The sequence below is a fragment of the Passer domesticus genome, chromosome 16 (assembly GCF_036417665.1).
Source record: "Passer domesticus isolate bPasDom1 chromosome 16, bPasDom1.hap1, whole genome shotgun sequence".
NCBI classification, from domain to species: Eukaryota; Metazoa; Chordata; class Aves; order Passeriformes; family Passeridae; genus Passer; species Passer domesticus.
The window spans coordinates 8,799,794-8,820,376 of NC_087489.1; the positions used below are offsets into that span (position 1 = coordinate 8,799,794).

Below are 20,583 nucleotides of genomic sequence, written 5' to 3' on the forward strand. Positions count from 1 at the left end.
TCCCTGCCCAAGATGCTGAGGGGTGCAGCACACAGCATCCCCCATCACCCTGCAGCGGGGGGAGCGCGGTTTGGGTGAGCCGGGTCTGACAATGTCGCTGGGCATTGTCAGAGCTGGGAGGACCCCGGGGAGCCGGCCGGGGTCTGGTTTGACACGCAGCATCCCGGCCGGGCCGGCCCGGGGCTGAGGGTGGTGGTAGCACGTGTTCGGGGGGCCAGCACCGCTCCCGGGTCCCCAGCCGTCCTTGGGGGCGAGAGCGCCCCTGGGGAAAGGCTGCGCTCCCAGCCAGCAGCGAGGTCACTCCAAATCCGTCCCTGCCTTGGGTTCGGTGCCAAAAAAGCCATTAGGGAGCAGAAGAGGATTTATTCCCACGCTGGAGAGCCGGGGGGTGGCTCCGGGTCCTGCAGAGTCCCCAGGGAGGAGAGGTCCTGGGCTGGATGTGGCCCCTGGGGCCAGGACACGCTGGATGCTGCTGGTGGGAGGGACGGATTGGAAACAGCTTTAGGGGGATTTCTACCATGGGAGTGGGGCTGTGGGCACTGGGGATCCCCCTGCACCAGGAGTGCTGGCTGTGCCAAGCACCACCAGCCCTCACCTTCCCCATTCCGGTTTTTGGGGGCACCCCATGGCTGGTGACCACAGGCTCCATCCTCACCAGCTGGGGAATCCTCTCAGCCACTGGCAGGAAGGACAAATCCAAACCCCCTGGATCCCATGCCCAACCACCCACCGAACTTCCCAATAACGGTGCCGACAGTGCTAATAAAAAATCAATAACCATTTATTCGATACAGCTGTTTCATACATACAGTACAGGGAGCGCCTGGGCGCTGCTCAGAGCTGCTCGGACAGTACTCTCCAACTGAGGATTTGTCAATGATTAACAAAAGAACAGATCATCACAAATCGGGAGTTTATTATAAGATAGTTTACCGTTAAAACAATTTTATTTTTTGCAAATAAACACTTTTTAATATATATATTTATATATTTATATATATGGTTACAAGTGATAAATTGAAAATTTTTTTCCTTTTTTTTGTTTTTTTTTTCCTGTTTTAATTTTTTCCCCAAAATACACTTATGCACTAATAACTGGCATCGACGAGAAACATTCGGATATGCCGTGGGATGGGTGTCACGAGGAGAGAAAGAAAAGAACAAAATGCTCTCAAGGTTCCTGGGGGTGGGAGATGCTCCAGGTCTGGGCAGCTCCATCCACTGTGGCCAGAGCTGGTGTGGCACAGCCAGCCTCACCAGGGCAGGTGTTGGTGCCAAGGGTTCCCCACAATCCAAGCTTTCCATGAGGTCTTCCCACAGGCCTGCAGTCCATGGAGGTTTAACCCTTTCCTTGGGGACATGGGATGGTGGGTTTCCCCAACACTGGAGGTGCAGGACCACAGTGTCACAGTGCCCAGGATGAAAAAATCCCCAAATCCCATGAGTGATGGAAGGGGACAGGACAACTCGTCCCCCATCTGGTCCCACAGCCTCTGCCTGTCCCTCTGGATCAAGGTGGTTTTCCCTCTGGCACTGCCTCACTGGGAGCACCTGGAGGGGCACAACCTGCTGGCCCCCAGCAGTGCCACTGTGGTGTCACTCGGCCCTGCCTGCTCACCTGTTGTGGCACTGGCAGGTGCTGGTGATCCCAGCATTGCTCTGGAACCTTCCCTGGACAAGCAGGAGAGTAAAGGATGTCTCATGGAGAAGGTGTGTGGGGGGGAGTATGTTCCTCTCCGAGTGATGACAAGTGGGGAAAACACCTTTTTTGGGGGGGAAAAAACCCTGAAGATATCACTTTCTCATAGAAACTCCCTCCTGACCATGGTGCTGCCCTCACTGGAGCTGTGAGTGCTCTGAGGGTGACAGGGACAGCCCCAGCAGCAGGACTGCCTGCCCTGAGAGCCCAGATGGTCCCTGGGGTCCCCTCCAGGCTGGTGTCACTCTGTGAGGCCACTGCAGCTGTCCCTGCTCCCGTCCCTGCTCCTGCCAGACACTCATTATGGAAGCAGAGGTGGATTTTGATCCGGACCTCACGATGACCCCCTGAGCTGGCCCTTTCCCACGTCTACCCTGCCCTGGGCAGCTCCCAGGGCTCTCCCCCTGTGGAGCACAGTGCTGCCAGTTAATTTAATCAATGAGAAGCCAATTAATTGCATGTTAATGAGAACAGAGTCCCAGGGCATGCCCAAGGGGAGGCAGTGAGGATTGTGTGGTGACCATCCAAGCCAGCAAGCCAGGCTACCCAGATCTCCCTTCCCTAGGCCAGGACATGGAGCTTTCCTGGGGGCTTCCCTCCATGGCAGGACATGATTTTGGGATCCAGAGGCTCCCTCTGCACCCTCACAGAGATTTCAGTCCAGGCCCACAGCTCTGCCTTTCCCTTCCTGCTGCTGCCTGTGAGCTGTTCCAAGCTGTCCTACAGCTCCCAAAGCTCTCCCCGTTCCCCAGGGAGGCAGGATCTACCCCAGTGACACCATCCAAACATGATCTGATGAAGTGCAAGCAGCGACCAGGCTGAGCTGCAGTGACTAATTAAGCTTTCTCACTAATTGCCTGGAGGCCCAGCAGCCAGCAATGCTCAGGCAGCTCCCTCACAGCCTCAGGCACGTGCCCAGCTCGCTGGGCAATGCAGAGGGTGGATCCAGGGGCCAGAGCTGTGGACAGAGCAGGAGCCCTGGCCCCCTGAGAAGCCACCCTGGCTTCAGCCACCACTGTCCCCCCTCCCTGGCTGGAATAACCTGCAGTGGAGGATGTTAGCTGTGACTGAGCTGCTGCTCACAGCAGGGAAAGATACAGAGCCTCTGGTGGGAGACAAGGAGCAGTGAAGGAAAGCGAGGACTGAGGTTTGAACTGATTAAAGCAAAAGCAGAAGCTCCCCCTCTGATGCCTCTTTCCTGGCTCTGCATAGGGGAAAAATCAATTTAAAGTTTTCTGTTGTGCTACTGAGAGGAAACGTGCCCATTTCCCAAGGACCGAGGTAGCCTGGTTTTGCCTGGAGACGGGCACATCCCGGTCCAGGGCTGGCTCCCCCGGGCTCGGCAAGGTGTGATGACAGGGTCAGCACGGGAGCAAAGAAGAGCTCCAGGGAAGAGCACAAGCAGGGATGGCACCAAAGGGATCTGCCACCCTCAGGAGGGTGGTCAGGGGCTCAAATGCATCTTTGGAAGTAGAGACTCCTCCTATGGTGGGTCCCAGCCCGAAAGGACAAGGGGAATGTGAGGTGCATGGGCAGCAACTGGGCTCATCCTACAGCAGGACCCATGATTGTCTCTCGATGCTGCCCCTGTCCCTGTTACACACCTCCTGTGGCCACAGCTGGGGAACCAAGACTCCATTCCTCCCTGCTGGGGGATCGGCACCGTTGGGATGGAGCACAGTGGGACCCTGAATCACCCTTGGATGCCCCCAGGCTGGGGGGCAGCTCGGTGTCTGCCCTCTCCCCCTGACCCTGGCACTACCATCGTGTCTCTGCCATCACAGCACCCCAGGCCCGGCAAACACAACCCAAGCACGGATGTACAGCTCCCTCGCTGCACCCCCTCCACGGCTGCACTGCCGCTCTCCATGGTGCCCACAGCATTTCCACAACTTTCCATTAAACCCTCCAGCCTGCCCAGCTGCAGAGCACCCCCTCTCCTGCTCTGCTCCCTGCTCTGCCCGTGCCCCACCTCGCACACAAACCCTGCTGAGCCCCCAGAGCCGCTCCCTGCCCCGCACCTTCCCCTCCACCCACCGCAGCATCCTCTGCCGGACCCCCCGCCCCACCGACCGGGTCAAACATCTTTGGAACATCACCCCGGAGCTGGGAGCCGCCGGGCAGTGGGGCAGCTCCCCCGGAGCCGCTGGGGAGGTCCACGGACCCCGCTGCTATTGCACTTCTCTTTCGCTCAAGCGTCACCAGGTGGGCACAGGGAGGGGAACCAGGGGCAGCGGGGCCCCACCGAGGGGTATGTACACGGGCAGGGGGTGGAGAACGTTCCAGCTTCCTTGATCCTGTTTGTTTTCCAGTGTGAAACAAGGTCCGTGATTTGTTTAAAGTGGTTAACTGGTATTTTCTGTCTCTTTTTTTTTTTTCCTTTTTTTTTTTCCTTTCTTTTTGTAAAAAGAGGGTGAGAGGAGGGTGGGGCAAGAGGAGGTGGGATGGGGAGGAAGGGACATAAAACTGGGAGAGACCCCCACCCTGTTACCCTGGGCTGTAAACGAATCCTCGGAGACGAGTCTCTGAGCTGCTCATTTCTCGGGCATCTTGCTGGCTCCTCCCTTCCGCTGGCTCGGGGGCTTGAGGGCGAGCTCGTCCCCCTTGGGGCTGCCCCGGGAGCCTTCCCAGTGCTCGAGGCTTTTCTTGTGATTAGTCTTTGCTGCCACGCTCTCTCTGCCCTTTGGGGACATTTCCGGAGGCCTCTCCTTGGGTTTTCTCCCCCTTTTCTTCCCGTTTGTGCTTTTCTTTTTCTCCTCTTTGCTGGAAGAAAGCTGTTCCCTGTTTTTCTTTTTCCGGCTGGCCTCTGAGGAGGTTCGGAACCAGTTCTGTGTCCGTGGGGTGACACGGGGGTTAGTGACAGTCCTGGGGGCAGGCACTGGCACAGGAACCAGCACCAGCACACACACCCCGAGCCTGGCCCACCCCTCACCCCATGGGCATCACCTCTCTGAGGTCAAACTGCTCGGTGCTGAGCTGCTGCAATGAGCCTGGCGGTGTCAGGGACACCAAGGGGACAGGGAAGAACCCCCCAGGCTGACTGGGAGCTGCTACTCAGCTCTGCTCTTAACTGACGTGGATGGATGGATGGATGGATGGATGGATGGATGGATGGATGGATGGATGGAAAGGGACAGCCCAAGGGTGCCCGTCTCAGAGCAGGGAGCAGTCCAGCCCAGCTCCAGCTGCTTCCTTACCTCCGAGTGAGCCTTGATGATGTGGTACTTGACGCCACTCTCGGAGCTGAACTCCTTCTGGCACAGGAGGCAGCGGTACTTGCCCACTGAGTGGTCCCCCTGCAAGACACAGCAGCTCCTGCAGAGCCCAAAGCGCCCCAAGGGGTGGCCCTCCCCTGGCCCTGACCCTCCCGTGACCTCAAAGTGACACCAAATAAACACACACAGCTGGTCAGACACGCATGTCTGAACCAGCAGATCTCTGCCAGTCTCGGTGCTGGGCCAGGAGCTCACAGCCACATCCTCTTTCTGAGTTTCAGGCCATGCCACTTGTGCTGCTGCCTGTGTGTCCCCACCATCAGGTGATGGGGCCATCGCCCTGTGTCCTCGCTATCAGCAGATCTGTGATCCCCTAGGACTGAGCCACCATCAGATTTATGTCCAACACTCACCTAATTTTCCTGTTACATTGTCAAAGAGCCAGGGTGAGTGCTGGATTCCTGTCACCAGCGCCCTGGTGGGATGACAGATCTCCTGGCTCTGCTGCAGGTCACGGCACGTGGGAGATAATGTGCTCTCTATTGACGAGGGGGTTATGGATGGGCCCCTCTGGGCCATATATTTCCTCCCTGGGAATTTCTCCATTGCTGTAAATTTTGAGTTAGACAGCTCTTTCATTTCGGGAGAGGACAGGCCTGGCTTCAGGAATCCTTGTGCAAAATAATCCTGGTGCATCAAACCCTGCTGAGGATGGGGTGCTCCCTCTGCTCTCGCTAAGGCTCTGTCTATTGCAACCAGTTCTGCAGAATTTTACAGTGGGAATCACAGACCAGCTCTGGAGGGGCTGTGATTTATTTATGCCAAATTTGTTGGCACACGTATTCAAAGTAAATCCTCTCCCTTAAGGGGAAGAATCCTGCTGATGGCATGTGGGGGTTGCAGAGCAACTTCCCACTGCTGACTGCCCCAGCTGTGCCAGATCCAGAGGGTGCAGCCCTGTGGTTCATGGAAATGTCCATGCAGATCCTGGCTGCTTCCTGTGCATGGAACCAACCAGAAACCAGCTCTATTTTCTCTCAGAGAAGGAACTGTCCTAGTCTTCTGTGTTTGCTCTTTTATCCTGCATAAATCCAGCTTCTCCTACCGGATCTCTGCAGCCCATTTTCTAAATGATCTCATTAAGGGCTGCTGTTCCAGCTAGCGCTGGAGGAGTGCAGGAGTTGGTGTTTTTAATAACCACAGGGTATGTATTGGAGCTGCCTCCTGGAAGCTCCATTCAATGGAAGCTGCAGCTGGAAATGTTTCAGGGTATAAAGCTTTGGCAGCTCTTAACTTGGTTCCAATTTGAGGGACCTACACAGAGCTCCTGATCCCTCCCCTGGGGCAGCTGCAGGGCACTGGAGCTCAGGGCTGCTCCATCCATCCAGGGGGAGGGCACTGCTCTCTGCATGGACCAGCTGCCTCTTCCAGACTCAGCTCATCCCAGGAGGCACCACACCAGCATCCCTCCAGCTGGGCTTCCAGAGGGGCTCTAGGGCTGCCCAAATTGATGGAGGAAGACTCCTGATTCCCACCTACCTCAGGAAACATTCAGTTTCCAGCACCCAGCTCCTTGGCTCTGAGCTGCTGTGGCTGATGTGTGGTTGTGTGACATGCTGGCCATGCTGCTTAGCCAAGGGCTTGTGAATGACACCAAGGCTGCAGGGACCAGCTGGGCAGGGGCTGCTGTGGGACAGGAGGACATGAGGCAGGAGGACTTAGACCCTCTGCTGTGGGTCTGAGTGTGTCTGGAGCTCCCTGTGACACTTTGTGTGTCAGAGGTCTGGGCTTGGGTGAGAAGCCTGTGTTGTGGGACCTCTTCTCTATAACTGGAGTAGCAGCTACATCCCCTCCAACTCATCTACTCAGCTCGAGCCTCTCTGCCTCCATCTCTCTGGTGACAACTCATATGGAGCAGCACTGCCAGTCACACCTCCAGCAGCCACCATCCTTTAATGTGTGCCACTGTCCCTTGCCTTGTTCCTTTCCAAACCAACTGGGGGGGGGGGGAAGAGAAAACCCAACATCAAAGCCACCTCTGAGAAAAGGGTGTAAAAAGCAGGACCTACCTTGTTGCAGTTGGCCAGGTGAGCTTTCAGCCCCGAGACACTGGAGTAAATGGCTTCACAGCACTGCAGGAAAAAACAAAGCAGGGTTAGACATGATCCCCCTCATCCCCTGCCTTCCTCTGAGCTGTGGCCAGGAGCCTGCTGAGCCAGCACGGCCACCGGTCCAGGCTGAGCAGTGTGAGGTTAATGCTCTGTGAGGCGCCCAGGGCTCTGGTCACACGTTTCCCATTAGTGCTAATGGGAGTCATGTGGCCACATCCCTCTGCAACGGGCTGAAAAACGTCTCCCCTAAATGTCTCCGTGGAAAATCTACATTTGTGAGCTGTCGGGAGGTCCTGCTGGGCTACAGGAGCTCTTGGAGCCACAGCAGAGGCTTAACGGAGAGGAGAAATCACCCAGGCAGCAGCATGACCAGTTTCTGAGCAACGTCTTTTCCAAGTGCCTGTGTATGACATTAATTAGCCAGCCCCGCTCCCCTGGCCTTGTGGGAACTGCCTCCTTCAGAACTCCCATTAGCAAGGCTTTGTTTGGGACGATAAATCCAGGCTCAGCACCAGGGTGGGGTTCACCTCTCTGTCAGCTCGGGCCAGGGCTGTGTTTCACAGGGAGATGAGGCACACGCACCATGCCCTGAGGTCTGTGCTTGTCACAGGGCTTTAAAAAGCTTGGCTTAAATCTATCTTCACTTAGGAAAAACAGGTTCTCTGCATCAAAAAGCTGTGCAGGATGTGCAGTCTTCACCCTGTCAGGATCTTGGGAGCTTCCCAAAGGCAGCTCCAGAGCTCAAATTGGGCAATGCTGCACCATCAGCCCAAGGGTGGCCCTGTCCCCAAGCCTGGTGGCTTGAGCACACAAGGAGGATCACAAAAGTGGGACATGCTTTTACCAGACACAGCAGCAAGCTCAGGGAAAGGAGGTGAAATGAGTGTCTGAGCATCACTGTGATCAGGGGCTCAACAAGAACCATTTTTGGTGGGTTTCTGCCCCAAAAACTCCCCCTTCCTCCTGCAGATGGAGACCAGCCAGCCCACAGAAGAACAGGCAATCCTTACGTTGTTAGGACAGTTGATGCGGCCCTTCTCCTTCACTTCATTCTTCCAGTTTTCCAGCAGCCTGGGATTGAGCTTTGGAAGCCCTGGCCGGGTGTAGTTGAGCTGTGAACAATAGCAGTTGATTAGCAGAGCTGCACACCCCAGCCCAGTCCACAGTCCTGCCTCTTCACATGGGTCTTGCCCTGCTCCAAAGCGAACAGGAGCTGAAAACTACTTGGGAGGCTTCCTGGGATGCCATTCCCCCCCTGGGCACCGCAGAGCAGGGAGGTGGCTCTGCCCACTGCCCTGCCACCAGCGAGGAGTCCCTGGCAAACAGGAGAGGAGAGGCTCTTGCTCCCGGGTCCATGCCCAAGGGCCAGGACTGGACCTGGAGTTTTTGGTGCATGGTGTTGGCACAGCCTTTCTCCTGTGTTTTATAACCAGGGGAATAAACAACCCTGCACACTGGGCAGAGGGGCCAGGAGCCTCCATGGCTGCCTTCCATGCATGAATGGGCACAACCCGTTAAACAATGAGAGGCTCTTGTGTCTCTGCCTCTCCTTCTGGCAGGGCTGCTCCTTCCAAGTGCTTTTAATTAGCGCTTTATTAGCGACTTTGAGGGTTAGCATAGCAGGCTGGCCTTCCCAACTCCAGTTCTGCCTGCTCAGCACAAGCCAAGGCAGCTGTGGCAGCTCCAGGCACCTCCGGGCCTCCCAGCCACTGTGCCTGGCCCTACCTGCAGGGCTGCTCCCAGCATGACACTGAGCCACTGTGCCAAGGTCTGCAGGGGACACCGGGCTGCACAACCACACCAGCACAACTGCCAGCCCAGCCTGGTGAGCTCTGCTAGAGCCAGGGGATGTTGTTTTGGTTCTTAGCCCCAGACCTTCCAAGTGGGAGCAATGCTGGGTGAGCCCACAGATGGCACAGTGCAGGTGTGGGTACCTGAGCACCTGCCACTCTCCATGGGCACCTCTGAGCACGGGATGCAACTGCATCCCTTCATCCATGCTGGATGGAGAGGATGAACAGCCACAAGGTGCTTGCAGAGGTGCAAACCCAGGCCAAACATTCCCTGAGGCCCTGGAGCTGGTGGTGTGGAGGCAGAAGGAAGCTGGCTGGATTTCTTTTCCAGCTGTGACTTTTCCTGAACATGCTGATAAAGCTGCAAATCTGCATTTGGCCAGCTCGCCCCAGCTGTTCCCAAACCTCCCTGCAAAGGGAAGCTCAGGATGTTGAAGGCTCAGATGCCAGCCCCTCCTTTCTGCCCAAATTGAAGTGATCCATGTGCCCCTGCTGCCTTCCCCTTGGCACGTGGCAGGGCACGGCTGGGTCAGGGAGCACTGGGCTCCATGTGAGGGGCAGGGGCACAGGGCCTTGCGAAACAACAGCGCTGTGAACACTGCTAAGGACGGATGTGGATGTGGAAAACTCCCCCGAGCCCCAGGGCTGCAATTCTGTCGTGCTTCGCGGCTGGGGGAGATGCCAGCAGAGCTCTTTGAAGCTCTGGGATGGTGCATCTACCAAGAGCTTGGTCCCCAGCCCAGGGAAGGCAATGCCACCTCCAGGGTAGAACACAGGAGTCCCTTTCTGCCATTGATACTGAGAGCCAGGATGCCAAACAGCCTCCATAATTAAAACCCAATCAATCCCATGAATGAGCAGACATTAACGGTAACCGCACACAGCCCCAGCAACAACCTCTCCCTCCGCGTGTCCCCGGGGAGGAGGCGAGGGGGGATGTTCAGAGATGTGGACTCTGCTGCTCTGCTTTCCCACTCCAGAGAAAAATCCCTCCCTGCTCTCCTCCAACAGCACAATAACATGCAAATCCCATGTCTTCCCAGGGCGCTGCGGTTCTGGGAATGTCAAAGTCATCTTTATGTCTCTATTAAGAGGGAGCCCCAGGCATGGAATATTTTATATTTTTTTTTCTTTTCCATTTATTTTCCTCAAACAGCCTGTAAGTGAAAATTTTCATGGCCAAATCATTAAACGACTACAACTGGTTTTGGCTACAACCCATCTCTTCTGAACAGTCGAAGGATGCTGGGCTGGGAAGGTTTGTTTCCTTTGACTGACGGTTTTATTTAATTAACTTTCATATTTCAATCCTCCCTGCTCCCTAGACAGCTCTCCCCTTCCCCAAAATATATCACAGTAAATGAGAACCATGCAGGATGGTCTCAGGCTTGTCTCAGCTGACAAGCACCCCTGAAGCCTCACCAAGTCCCCAGCACAAGGTACAGTTCCCCCTTCATCCTGTGGAAGTTGTGGGTGATGCTGTGAAGGCAAAATGCACCCAGGGGTGCTGGGCAGCAGCCAGGTCCCACTGGAGGGTCTGCTGAGCAAGGGGAGGAAGGATGGACTCGGCCCCACAGCTGGAGCTGGGATCCGGTTTGGCCCACAGTGCCCTGAGTCTGCAGGGCTCAGCCTGGCTCCTGCCTGCATGCAGGGCCATTGTTTTGGGGGACAAACTCAAGCCAGCCTCTTCTGCTCTGGAATTTATCCTGGTTCCAGTATAAAACCTCAAGCCTGGAGATGACTTTTCCCCTTTAGCTTTATGACTGGCCTACGGCTGCCCCTTGCTCCAGATCCCTGGCACCCCACGGCACCAGACTCCACAGGGATGGGCAGACTCCATGGCTGTACCTATTGACACTGAGACCCCGAGCTGTGGGGAGGCAAATAGAGTGTCCACATATCCCACAGTGGAGCTCTGCATCCCTCCCTGTGTGGCACAGCTCCTGCCTGGGCTGCAGGAGCCCACCACAACCTCCAGCACCTTGAAGCAAGGAACCCCACCTCAAGCTCTACCAAGAAAGTGTCACACTCTGAAACAGTGGAACATCCACAGCATTTTCTCCCCTTCCGCCTCTTAGATGCCTCTTCCCCCTGCTCAAGGAGGTTGTTTCTCATCCCCCATTACATCCCAGAGCCCACTGCCATGAGCTGGGAACCTGCAGCCTCAATGCTGCTCATGGGCAGGGCGACAGCCCCAGCAAAGGCCAGAGGAGGGTCGGCATCATCCTCATGGAGCTTCTGCAGAGGGGATTTTTCCCAGAAAAGCAGCAGGGGTGTGCCCTTCCCCATCTGACATCCCCAGCAAGCGGCTGTTGTGAAACACCCCATCTGTTTCAGCTTATCTGGAGGCAAATAAAGATCGGAGCGAGAAAATAAGACTCCAGTGTATATTTAGAAATGCTGGATTTGGTTAGCAGAGACCGAAGGCAGCGCGGGGCCTGGGATCGAGCAGCAATCGTTTATTCTGATGCCATTGCTTTGGTGTGAAGGAATCCATCCTCCCGGGAAAGGCAAACGCATCCCACCACAGGCCACCAACGGGATCCAAACCCAGCATCCCTCTCCCCGGCTGGGACCGGCTCCACGTGGCCACAGAGCAGGGGCTGCAGTGGGGCTGTTCCTGCCGAGAGGCTGAGAACCCCCCTGTCCCAGCAGCTTGTGCCTTCCCCTGGGAAAAGGTTCTGCTGCCTGGAAAAGGGATGGAGAGGGGTGGCTTTCTTCATCAGCTTCCTTGAAATCAACACTGACTGCTGGGACCATGGTGGGGAACTGGAGTGTTCAGGGATGGAGCTTGTTCTGTGCTGCAGCAAGTTTGGGTGTATCCATCCACCTCTGGCTATAGACCTGAGCTGGGAAGCATCTGTCCCTCTGGAATCCTGGAAATCCCTAGGGCTTGCTGAAAAGGGGAAGGAGCAGCTGCCATCTGCTGCTGCTGATCCCTGACATCCCACTTCTTTCCACGTCCAGTCTGCAGGCCCAGCAGTGTACTCCCCACGGCTGGGCATGACTCAGGGGGAAGTAGAGGTGCTGGTGTGGTGGCTTTTCTGGGAATTCCATCAGTTCCCACCAGTCCCAGTGCCCTGGTCAAGGTGAACTGGTGTTTATCTTCCTGATGCTTCAGTGGCTCTGGGATGGCAGTTCCCTCAGGGAGAGCCACCACACGTGCTTGGTGGGGTGGTGGCATGGGGATGCCATGGCTGCTCTGAGCCTCCCATGTGGCACAAGGCTGTCCCACAGGCAGCTCTGTTTTAGGGCTGTAATGAGGTCAAATTGGGCACTTGCTGGGAAGTCTCTTTCTACACCCTGAACTGAACCAACTTATAAAGGCAAAGCAGTTCCTGAGCAATGCAAACCGTGGCTGAGCAGAGCAGCTCAGAGCGTGCTGAAGTCAGCAAGCTCCCACCAGCCTGCCTGGGCAGAACCTGCCTCCCACCTCCTCCCAGCAACGCTCATCAAGAAAAAATGTCATAGACTGAACAGATTATAAAGTGTTGTCAAGGGAACGTGACAGTCACTGCAAGACGTACCCACAGGCACACGCACGGATTCACCCACTACACTGACTTCCTCCAAAATCCATGTGGGATTTCATGCAGGGCCTGAGGTCTCTTGATCCTCCAACTCAAGAGCCATCTGGGAGCTGATCCAATTCCCCCCTTTCCCATCTTTAATGCAAAACTGCTTCTGCCAGCCTCACAGCAATTCTTTCCTTTTACCACTGAGATGGAGCTCAGTTAAACTTGAACAATCAGACTCTGAACACAAGAAATGTCTCATTAAAAAAGCCCACCAGCACTTCATGGAGAAATTACGCCAGTGCTGGGACCTTTATGATGCCTTTGTCAGCCCGAGCATCTGCCCCTGGTCCAGGCCTGGGGTCCTGGCTGCTCCCTCAATTCAAAATGAAAATACCCAAAGCCATGAGTAAAGGGAACAATTCCAAGTGGAAAGAGAAGAATGCAAGAGCTGAGACAGGAGAGAGGAAAAGAGAGTAGCACACCTCTTCTCCCACAGTATCTGAAATGAAACAGCTACTTTGGGCTTGTTTTTTAAAAGTTATTAATGCATTGCAGCTGAAGTCATCTGGAAACCAACAATGGCTACACCAAGCACTGGGGAAATAAAACGTTTGCAAGCAGTTCTGGCCCTGAAATGCTCAGCTCTGCCTCAAGGTGGATAGCAGTGCTGCAGCTGGATCCCTTTCTGTGCCAGTGCTTCACTGGGATGCCAACGGGGGTAAAGAACCTGCTAGTTTGTTTCTGTGCTGGTTTTCCAGCTGTCCACCACATGCAGACCAGAGGTGAGCCAGGCTTAGCTGGGTCTCTGCAGGACCATGGTGGCACTTCTGCTGAGCACACACAGGTGCCAGGACAGCCTGTGGGAGCAGGAAGGCATTTTGGTGCAAGCTCTGCTCTCCTGCCACCCCTTTTCCTGGGGTGACCACCATCACTTCTCCAAGCTGGCTCTGAGACTTGGGCTTGGGGCAGATCCTGTGGGCTGGGACTGTTCACATTCTCCTCATGCCCTCTGATCCTCACTTTCATCTTTGCAATGGGCCCAGTATCTTGCCAGAGTGAATTTTAGAGCACTGGATAAGAGATGGCCAATTCTTCAGAGCAGGGAACAGGCCTGGCACCTACCTGCAGAGTCACTTGCTCAGGAAATAGGCTGCACCTCGTGCAAAGACTCTGCATTGAGTCCTGGCAAACAAAAAGAACTCCTATTCCCTCTCTTTTTTCCCCTTTACACTGAAAGGGTTTATGATTTACTGCTGTTTCATTCCTTTTACAGTCCAGAAGGAGCATACCTGGAGGGAATTTCAGCTTTAGTACACCCCCAGGAATAATCATGTCCTCCCACAGGCAGAAGGGAGGTTTGGTTTAATGTGTGCTCACTCCAATGACTACAAAAAGCTCAAGCCTTTGGGGCCCTGTGTAAACCCCGCAGCACTGCTGCTGGAGCTTGGGGGACTCAGTCCTGTCTCCACTCACTGCCTTCCTCTGCTCCCAGCAGCACTGCTCTGGGGTGCTGCAGGCCTTTTACCTCCAGGAAAGCATCTCCCAGAAGTTAAGAAAGGGACAGGAAGGGAAGGAATTCTGCCTGGGGCATCTTTGCTCTCTGACAGCGCAAGAAGATGGTTTTAGATCTGATCTGCTCCCTTCATGTGCTCCTCTTGGCTGCCAGCCTCTACTTCCCTGCTCAGCATGGACCAGAAATGACCTCCCACCCCAACACTCTCGGGGCCAGACCTTGATCTCTTCCCAGTGCTTTACCTCTTCCTGCAAAGGGCACAGCTGCCTGCTGCTGGGAGCCTCCAGACCACAGCGGCTCAGCCTGCGCTGGGTGGGCTCTTCAGCAATAAATCTGCCATCACAGCTAATTAAGGCACAGCAAGTGAGACGTGAGCCCTCAAACAGCTGGGGCCAGGCTGCAATCCTGGAATCTCTGTGTACAGCTGGAGCCAGGCTAAAATCCTGGAATCTCCGTGTACAGCCAGTGCAGAACCAAAAGGAGAACTAAAGGCTGCTCACCCGCTTTGTTTCAGGCACCAGGTCATCCTTCATCCTCCTTTTGGTCCAGTCCCTGGCCAGCTCATCCTCTGCTATCTCCTGGAGGTGGAAGACAGCTACCTGGGCCGACGTCCGGCGGATGCGGCCGCTCGGGGTCCTCTCAAAATCTTCTACAGGACCAGGCTCCACCTTCACCTCTGGCTCCTCCGGAGGCTGCAAGAGAGACAGAGTCAGCGAGGGCAAGACAAGAGAACAAGGAAGGGGATGCTGGGATTTGGGCTGTGTGTTTCCAGTCTTGCTTTGTGCCTCTGCACTGGAGCATGGGAGCAAGGGGAGCACCCACCTCCCTCAGCCCAGCAGCAGCCACAGACTGTGTCCCTCCGTGCTCCCATGTGTATAAATGTCTCCAGTTATTAGATTTAGGGAGTGATTAGTGTCGGATGCACTGTCACTAGGGATCAACAGAACAGAAAGGGATGCTCCCCAGGGACAGATCCTGCCACCCCAGCACTGGCAAGCAGCCGGCGCTTGTGAGGGAGCGGCCCGGGGTCTGTTTTTTTTTTCCTGCACAGCATAGATGCAGGGTGGGCTGGAGCAAAGCCCTGTGGGCACTGGGGAAAGGGAATCCTGCTGACCACTCCCATAAAACAGCATTTTTGGAGGGGTGGAGGAGGGTGTACCCTGTTCCCCCAACACTGCACGGTACAACACACACGCATGGCGATTTGAGGGAGAAAACAACACCGGCCCGACGTCTGCACCTGCCTTGCCCGGCCCGGCCCTGCCCGGCTCTGTCCTGCCCGGGGGCTCCGCAGCTCTGCAGTCCCCCCCGGGGGGGGATGGCCCCTCTCCTCGGGCTGCCGAGGCCTCCGGGGGGCTCACCGAGGCCGTGTGTTCTGACCGCACGTGATAGTCGTGGCCAGCCTTGGATTTGTACTTCTTGCCACAGTGTGGGCAGCTGAACACGGGCTTGTCAGCCTCGGCAAGCTGCTTGCCACACCGCTTCTGGTGGTACTGGTAGCCCATCAGGCTGGAGAAGTTGGCCACACAACCCTATGGAGATGGGGAGAAGGGGAGGGTTAAGGAGGGTTGGGACTTCACATGGCTACGTTGAAAATGTTGAGGAGGAACATTTCCGAGGAACCCACTCTGAAGAGCAGCTCTGCCAACCCCCTCTGTCCAAATGCTGGGGACTTTGACAGTTCCCGAAGAGCCAGGCACAGGCACAACAGACAATGCCCTGGGGGGATGGAGGAGCTGTCCCTGCCCCGGCATTCCCTGCCCCAACACACGGACAGAGCTGTCTGGACAGACACACAGCAGGCAGCAGGAGGGGAAGGCACTGGGGAGGCTCTGCCTGCAGGGAGAGCAAAGCACCCGCGGGACAAACCTCTGCCACACGCCTCCCTTACCTGTTCGTGACTTGTCTGCAACCCGCTCGGCTCTGGTTTTGGTGTGGTTTGGTTTGGATTTACGCTGTGCCCAGGACAGGCTGTGCTCCTTCCTGAGCTCAGGAGGCAGGATCTGCTCTCCAGAGCTCCTCAGTCTGCCCTGTGCCCACCCTCCTGCAGGGCTGTCCTGCTGCTGGAGTGCACAGAGCCACTGGGACAGGGATTGGGATGGCTGCGCTAAGGTGGAAACGCTGAGCACATGCCAAGGGATGCCTGGAGAGTACATGTCCCCTTCTGCATGGGACTCACTCCTTCCACCTTTTCACAGAACGAGAAACAAGAATTGTTCTCGTACCTCATTGGGGCATTTCAGTTTTCCCATCTGCTTTAGCACTTTCCTCAGCCTTTCCCGCTCTTCCTGTTCACCAAGTCCAGCGGTTTCCACAGGAACAGGCTGGAAACAAGGAAGTAACAGAAGCGACAGAGTCAAACATTTACTCATGTCCTCTGTGCCAGGAGTGGATGGTAAAGCCCTGCCTTGCAGGGAGCTGCCCTGGGCTGGAGGGAACCTCTCATTAGCAGAGCTGGATCTCCCACTACTTCGTTGGTGTGTGCTGGATCTGCTCAGGCCTTTCTTGTGATTACACCCAAAGGGCCAGCTGAGAAACCCAGGAGCAGTTCCTGCACAGAGGATTCACCAGCAAGACTGAAGAGCAGGAGATTAAGGCACAGGTAAAAGACAAGTCACAACTGGTAAGCATGGGACACATAGAAATGTAGTTATGCCTTGCCCTAGTATCTCAGAGATGTACAAAATTTATTCATGATAAATTTTGTGGCTGCTTCTCCCATGCACACTGGAGAGCTAAAGACCAGATTTTGAGATTCATGCAAGGCAGAACCCATCAGTCCCAGATCTGCAGGCACAGTTTTGGAGGCAGAGCTTTGCCACTCAAAATCCACCTCACCATACTCACCAGATCTTCCCCGTGTTGGGATCTGAATCCCTGTTTTATTTTTTCAGTCCTCTGCTCTACTTATCAGGATCAACATGAGCCTAACTCACTACCTGAGGAGGAAATGCCTTCCTTGGCAGGAAGGGGGAAGGCCACCATCCAGGCTGAGCAGTGTGTGAAATGCTCCAAAGGTGGATCCCTCCTTTACAAAGACCATGGAGAGAGGACTTTTGGTGGATGGCTTCCTCACCTGCAAGGAGAAAGGAGGCACGAGACGAGCCCAGCCCAGCTCCCTTACCTTGCTGACGTGTTCAGCCATGGTGTGGTAATTCAGCCCAGCTTTGGACTTGAACTGCTTTTTGCAGTGCTGACACTTCAAGGCATCCTGCAGCTGAAGGAATTAAAGGCAAGTCACCAGACAGGTCACATCCTTCCAAAGGCTGCTGCTGCTGATGGTCAATATATGGTGGCTGTTGTTGCAGCAGTACCCAGTGATAGGACCCAGCAGGCAGCACTGCACCCCTGTTTCCCATCCCAGGCCCTGCCTGCAGCTCAGAGCTTTCTCTCTGTTGTCCTGGATACTGTTATCAAACCCACATGCCCCAATTTTTGGAAAACACTCCATTTTGGATTTAGATTTAAAGCCTCACTGGCTGAAAACATCTGGATCTGGTGTCTTACTCTTCCTGTTAAAGGGTTAGAGAGAGAAGAAGTTTTGATCTACCAATGCCAGTGGACTGTGCTCTGCACTGTTAAGTAAGACAGATGCTGGCATACAGTGCAATTTCTGGGTGCCTGGGCTGTGTGAAATTAAGGGCACAATCACAGGAGGATATTTTCTACCTCTCACTGCCCTGCTGTTTGACCCAGCTCAGCCTCCTGAGTGTGTGGGGAGATGCATTAACTGCACACCCTGAGGTAGAAGGGGCACTTGCACAGTGGGTGAACAGATCTTGACTTTTGCTGGGGCAGGGGCCAGAATTTACTGATTCAGGAGGTTCATGCTCTAGGCACCAAGAGACAGAGTATCTCGACAGGGAGCCTGTGCCTGGCCAGCCGTGGTCATTCCTGCTTCTCCTGCCAGATGATTGAAGGAAGAGTGCTGAAGGTGAAGTAAGACTGAACTAAAAGCTGGAGAGGCAATGAAGATGGATCTGCAAATCTCTCCTCATTATGGAACTCTGGGAAAATGAAGAATAGACTCACTGCAGTCAGTTGGGAGTGACTCATGGTACCTGCACTCCCATCAGTTAATCTTGTCCCAGACCCAAGCACTTCATCCTAAAAAGATGGATGCTAACAGCTCCTTCACTCATTAGGTGCCACTAGCAGCTAAACTTGGGATTTACTCCTCTGGTCAATACTTTAAAACATACCATGTCCAACAAGCCCCCCTACCTGGGATACAAGGAGATATAACTGTCCTTGCCTCCTTCAGGCCCAAGCATGTTGCAACCCTCTCCATCCCTTATTTCCTTTCCAAAACCAAAGGAAACAAGTCACCAAGCAGACTGCTTAGTGCAGATTGCTCCTTTTTTTTTTAATAAGAGTTTTGGGATCCTGCACATCCTTTTCCCATTGTCCAGCTAAGGAATATAGCAGTCATTAAAAAGAGGGGGTGCCTCAACCCCCGGCTGGCTCTGATAGGGATCCCACGTGGCTGTAGCAGTAGGGTCTCACTAAGGTTGTGCCACAGGTGATGGAATGCTGAGAGCTGGACCTCTGGTCAGACACCTGGAGCTTAGGGACTGTCCTGCCTGGGTTTCCATGAAGCACCCCAGCTCCCAGAGCAGCACAGCCAGCTCTGGCAAGGACTCTACCTCTCAGGAAGCGTGACAGAACACCCACTCCAAGGGCTGGAGCCCAAAATCTTCAGCTGAATATAGGGCTGGCATATTGCCAGCAGGGAAGACACTGCTGACTGCTCCAGCAGAGCCCTGCTCAGCAGGTCATCTGGCTGTGCAGCCTGCACACAGCCAGCCTGGCTTGGGAGATGCTCCAAAGTGGAGGAAATATGACCAGTGATGGCCAGGATCCCCACTCCACCAAGGCCAGGAGGATATTGGAGGCAGCAGGATTCTGCCCAATGTTGCTGTAGGATGGGGTTTGGGAGGGAGAGCAGCCTCCCACTGCTGTATAAACAGCAAGGCAATGGCTGGGGAAGCATTTACAGCAAATGAAAGTGGAATCAAAGCCCAGCCACATATTTTCAAAGCAGGAGGCATCGATCCCACGTTGGCTTTCTGTGGCGACGGCTCCGCCAGGTGACGGATGAAGATGCAATCCTGTGCTCTGATGGATGGTGGTGTGGCACAGAGACAATTTTTCACTGCACCATTACTGAACTCCTGCATCCTGACAGCCTGCCTGAGCACATCCAGGCTCGGAGTCTCCCTGAGACACGCTCTCATGCAACCAGTTTATCTGGTCTGATACAAGGCGCAGCACACAGTGACACCCCACAGCCAGGGCTCCAGAGGAGGCCAGATTAGAAACAACCCCAACAATCTCTCCAGCCTTAAAACTATTTGTTTAGCTACTAGAAATACCTGACTCTGTTGAGACACTGGGGCAAAGGGATTCAGAATTGCTGAGAATTAGTGTCCAAATCCCTCTGGGTCAATGCAAGCCAGCCAGCAAGCTGAAGATGACCAGCAAGTGTTCTATCAAACACAGTTGAGAAAGGTTTTAGGAGCACCACTGCACATTTATGAGGCACACGTACACACCCATTCCCCGCCAAATCCACGTGTTTGGCTGAATAAAGCAAGGCCTTACTTTCTGGCAGACATCCATGTGTTTCTTGAGTCCCACAATAGTTTTCCTGGTTATAACACTGCAGGTTGGACAGGCAACTTCCCCCTTCTCGCTGATCTCCCGCTGCCACTGGTCCTCGGGGTTTGCTGGTGAGGGAAAGAAAAGAGGTGTTACATCCAATCTGCCTCGGCTGCTTGATTTGATAAGTTGAAAAGCAGTGAAGTGGCAAAGTTCCTGATATTAAAAAAAAAAAGATACACTCTCCCAGGCAAAGCCAAAACTGAACATGAACTGTGCAGCTCTCCCTGTCCCACTCTCCTGCAGCTGCCCAAGTAAACTGGGTCACTGGGTCAATTTTAGGTGGAGTTACCAGACCTGGTGACCTGGGGAAAGACCCAGGTCTTTCCAACCACTCTGGTATCCTGCACTCTGGGAGTTATAAAAAGATGATGATGCCCCCAGCCACCTGATCCTGCCCTGCTTGGAATAACTTCCCCCTGCCAAATGAAACAATTAGCGGGAGTGAAACAAAGGTGAGCGTCTCAGCTCCATCCGGACGTGTGCCTGGAAAGCTCCTCTGGCAGTCCTCTTCCTGACACACACAGAGGAAGCTGGGGGACTGCTGGCTTCCAAGCATCTGTTTATTTGACTGGCTGTGACTGGCCTTTAAAAAAACCCAAAATAAGAGATATGTGGGGCCAAAAGCAGCTCCCAGGCCCAGAGTTCACACCGTGTTCTCAGCAGAGCAGCGCTGGCCTTCCAGCAAGGGAAGCCTGGGCTGAATAAAATCTGCCAAGTCTGTTTATTTGGATGCTCTTGCATGGCTGTGAGATCAGAGAGTCGTTTATTTGAATTTGAAAGCAGTGCAAGGCACTGCAGCTGTGTTTATCTTGCACATCCTGCGTTCCTCCTGCTGTCAGAGCTCTCAGGGAAAGCAAGCAACCTGTGCTGGGTGTAGGCTGCACCTCGAGGCTCAGGGAAGGCATCATTATGCCCAGAGTTATGCACTGGTGTCATTCATGGGAATGATGTTAGAAAAATGCCATCATCACACGGGTCACATGCTGACTCACAGTGAAGCCAGGTGGAACTTGGCTCTCAGCTCCCAGCACTTTCATCACATTGACCTGGCAGTGAACTGAAGGTAAGGT

General features: G+C 54.6%; 1 protein-coding gene across 4 annotated transcripts in view; it reads right to left on the reverse strand.

The window, feature by feature from the left end:
• Positions 1-763: 763 nt before the first annotated feature.
• Positions 764-20,583, reverse strand: part of ZNF512B (zinc finger protein 512B) — a 29,936-nt gene continuing 10,116 nt past the window's right edge. For 3 of the 4 annotated variants that reach the window (XM_064391847.1, XM_064391846.1, XM_064391845.1), the window contains exons 9-17: positions 19,454-19,578; positions 16,974-17,066; positions 16,075-16,173; positions 15,094-15,381; positions 14,350-14,541; positions 8,036-8,137; positions 6,984-7,046; positions 4,897-4,995; positions 764-4,527 (exon numbers count right to left, since the gene is read on the reverse strand). In XM_064391847.1, coding sequence (XP_064247917.1) covers positions 4,234-4,527; positions 4,897-4,995; positions 6,984-7,046; positions 8,036-8,137; positions 14,350-14,541; positions 15,094-15,381; positions 16,075-16,173; positions 16,974-17,066; positions 19,454-19,578 — 1,355 coding nt within the window. In that variant the 3' untranslated portion in view covers positions 764-4,233. The remainder of the gene's footprint in view (positions 4,528-4,896; positions 4,996-6,983; positions 7,047-8,035; positions 8,138-14,349; positions 14,542-15,093; positions 15,382-16,074; positions 16,174-16,973; positions 17,067-19,453; positions 19,579-20,583) is intronic. The other variant, XM_064391848.1, reaches the window with a different exon arrangement.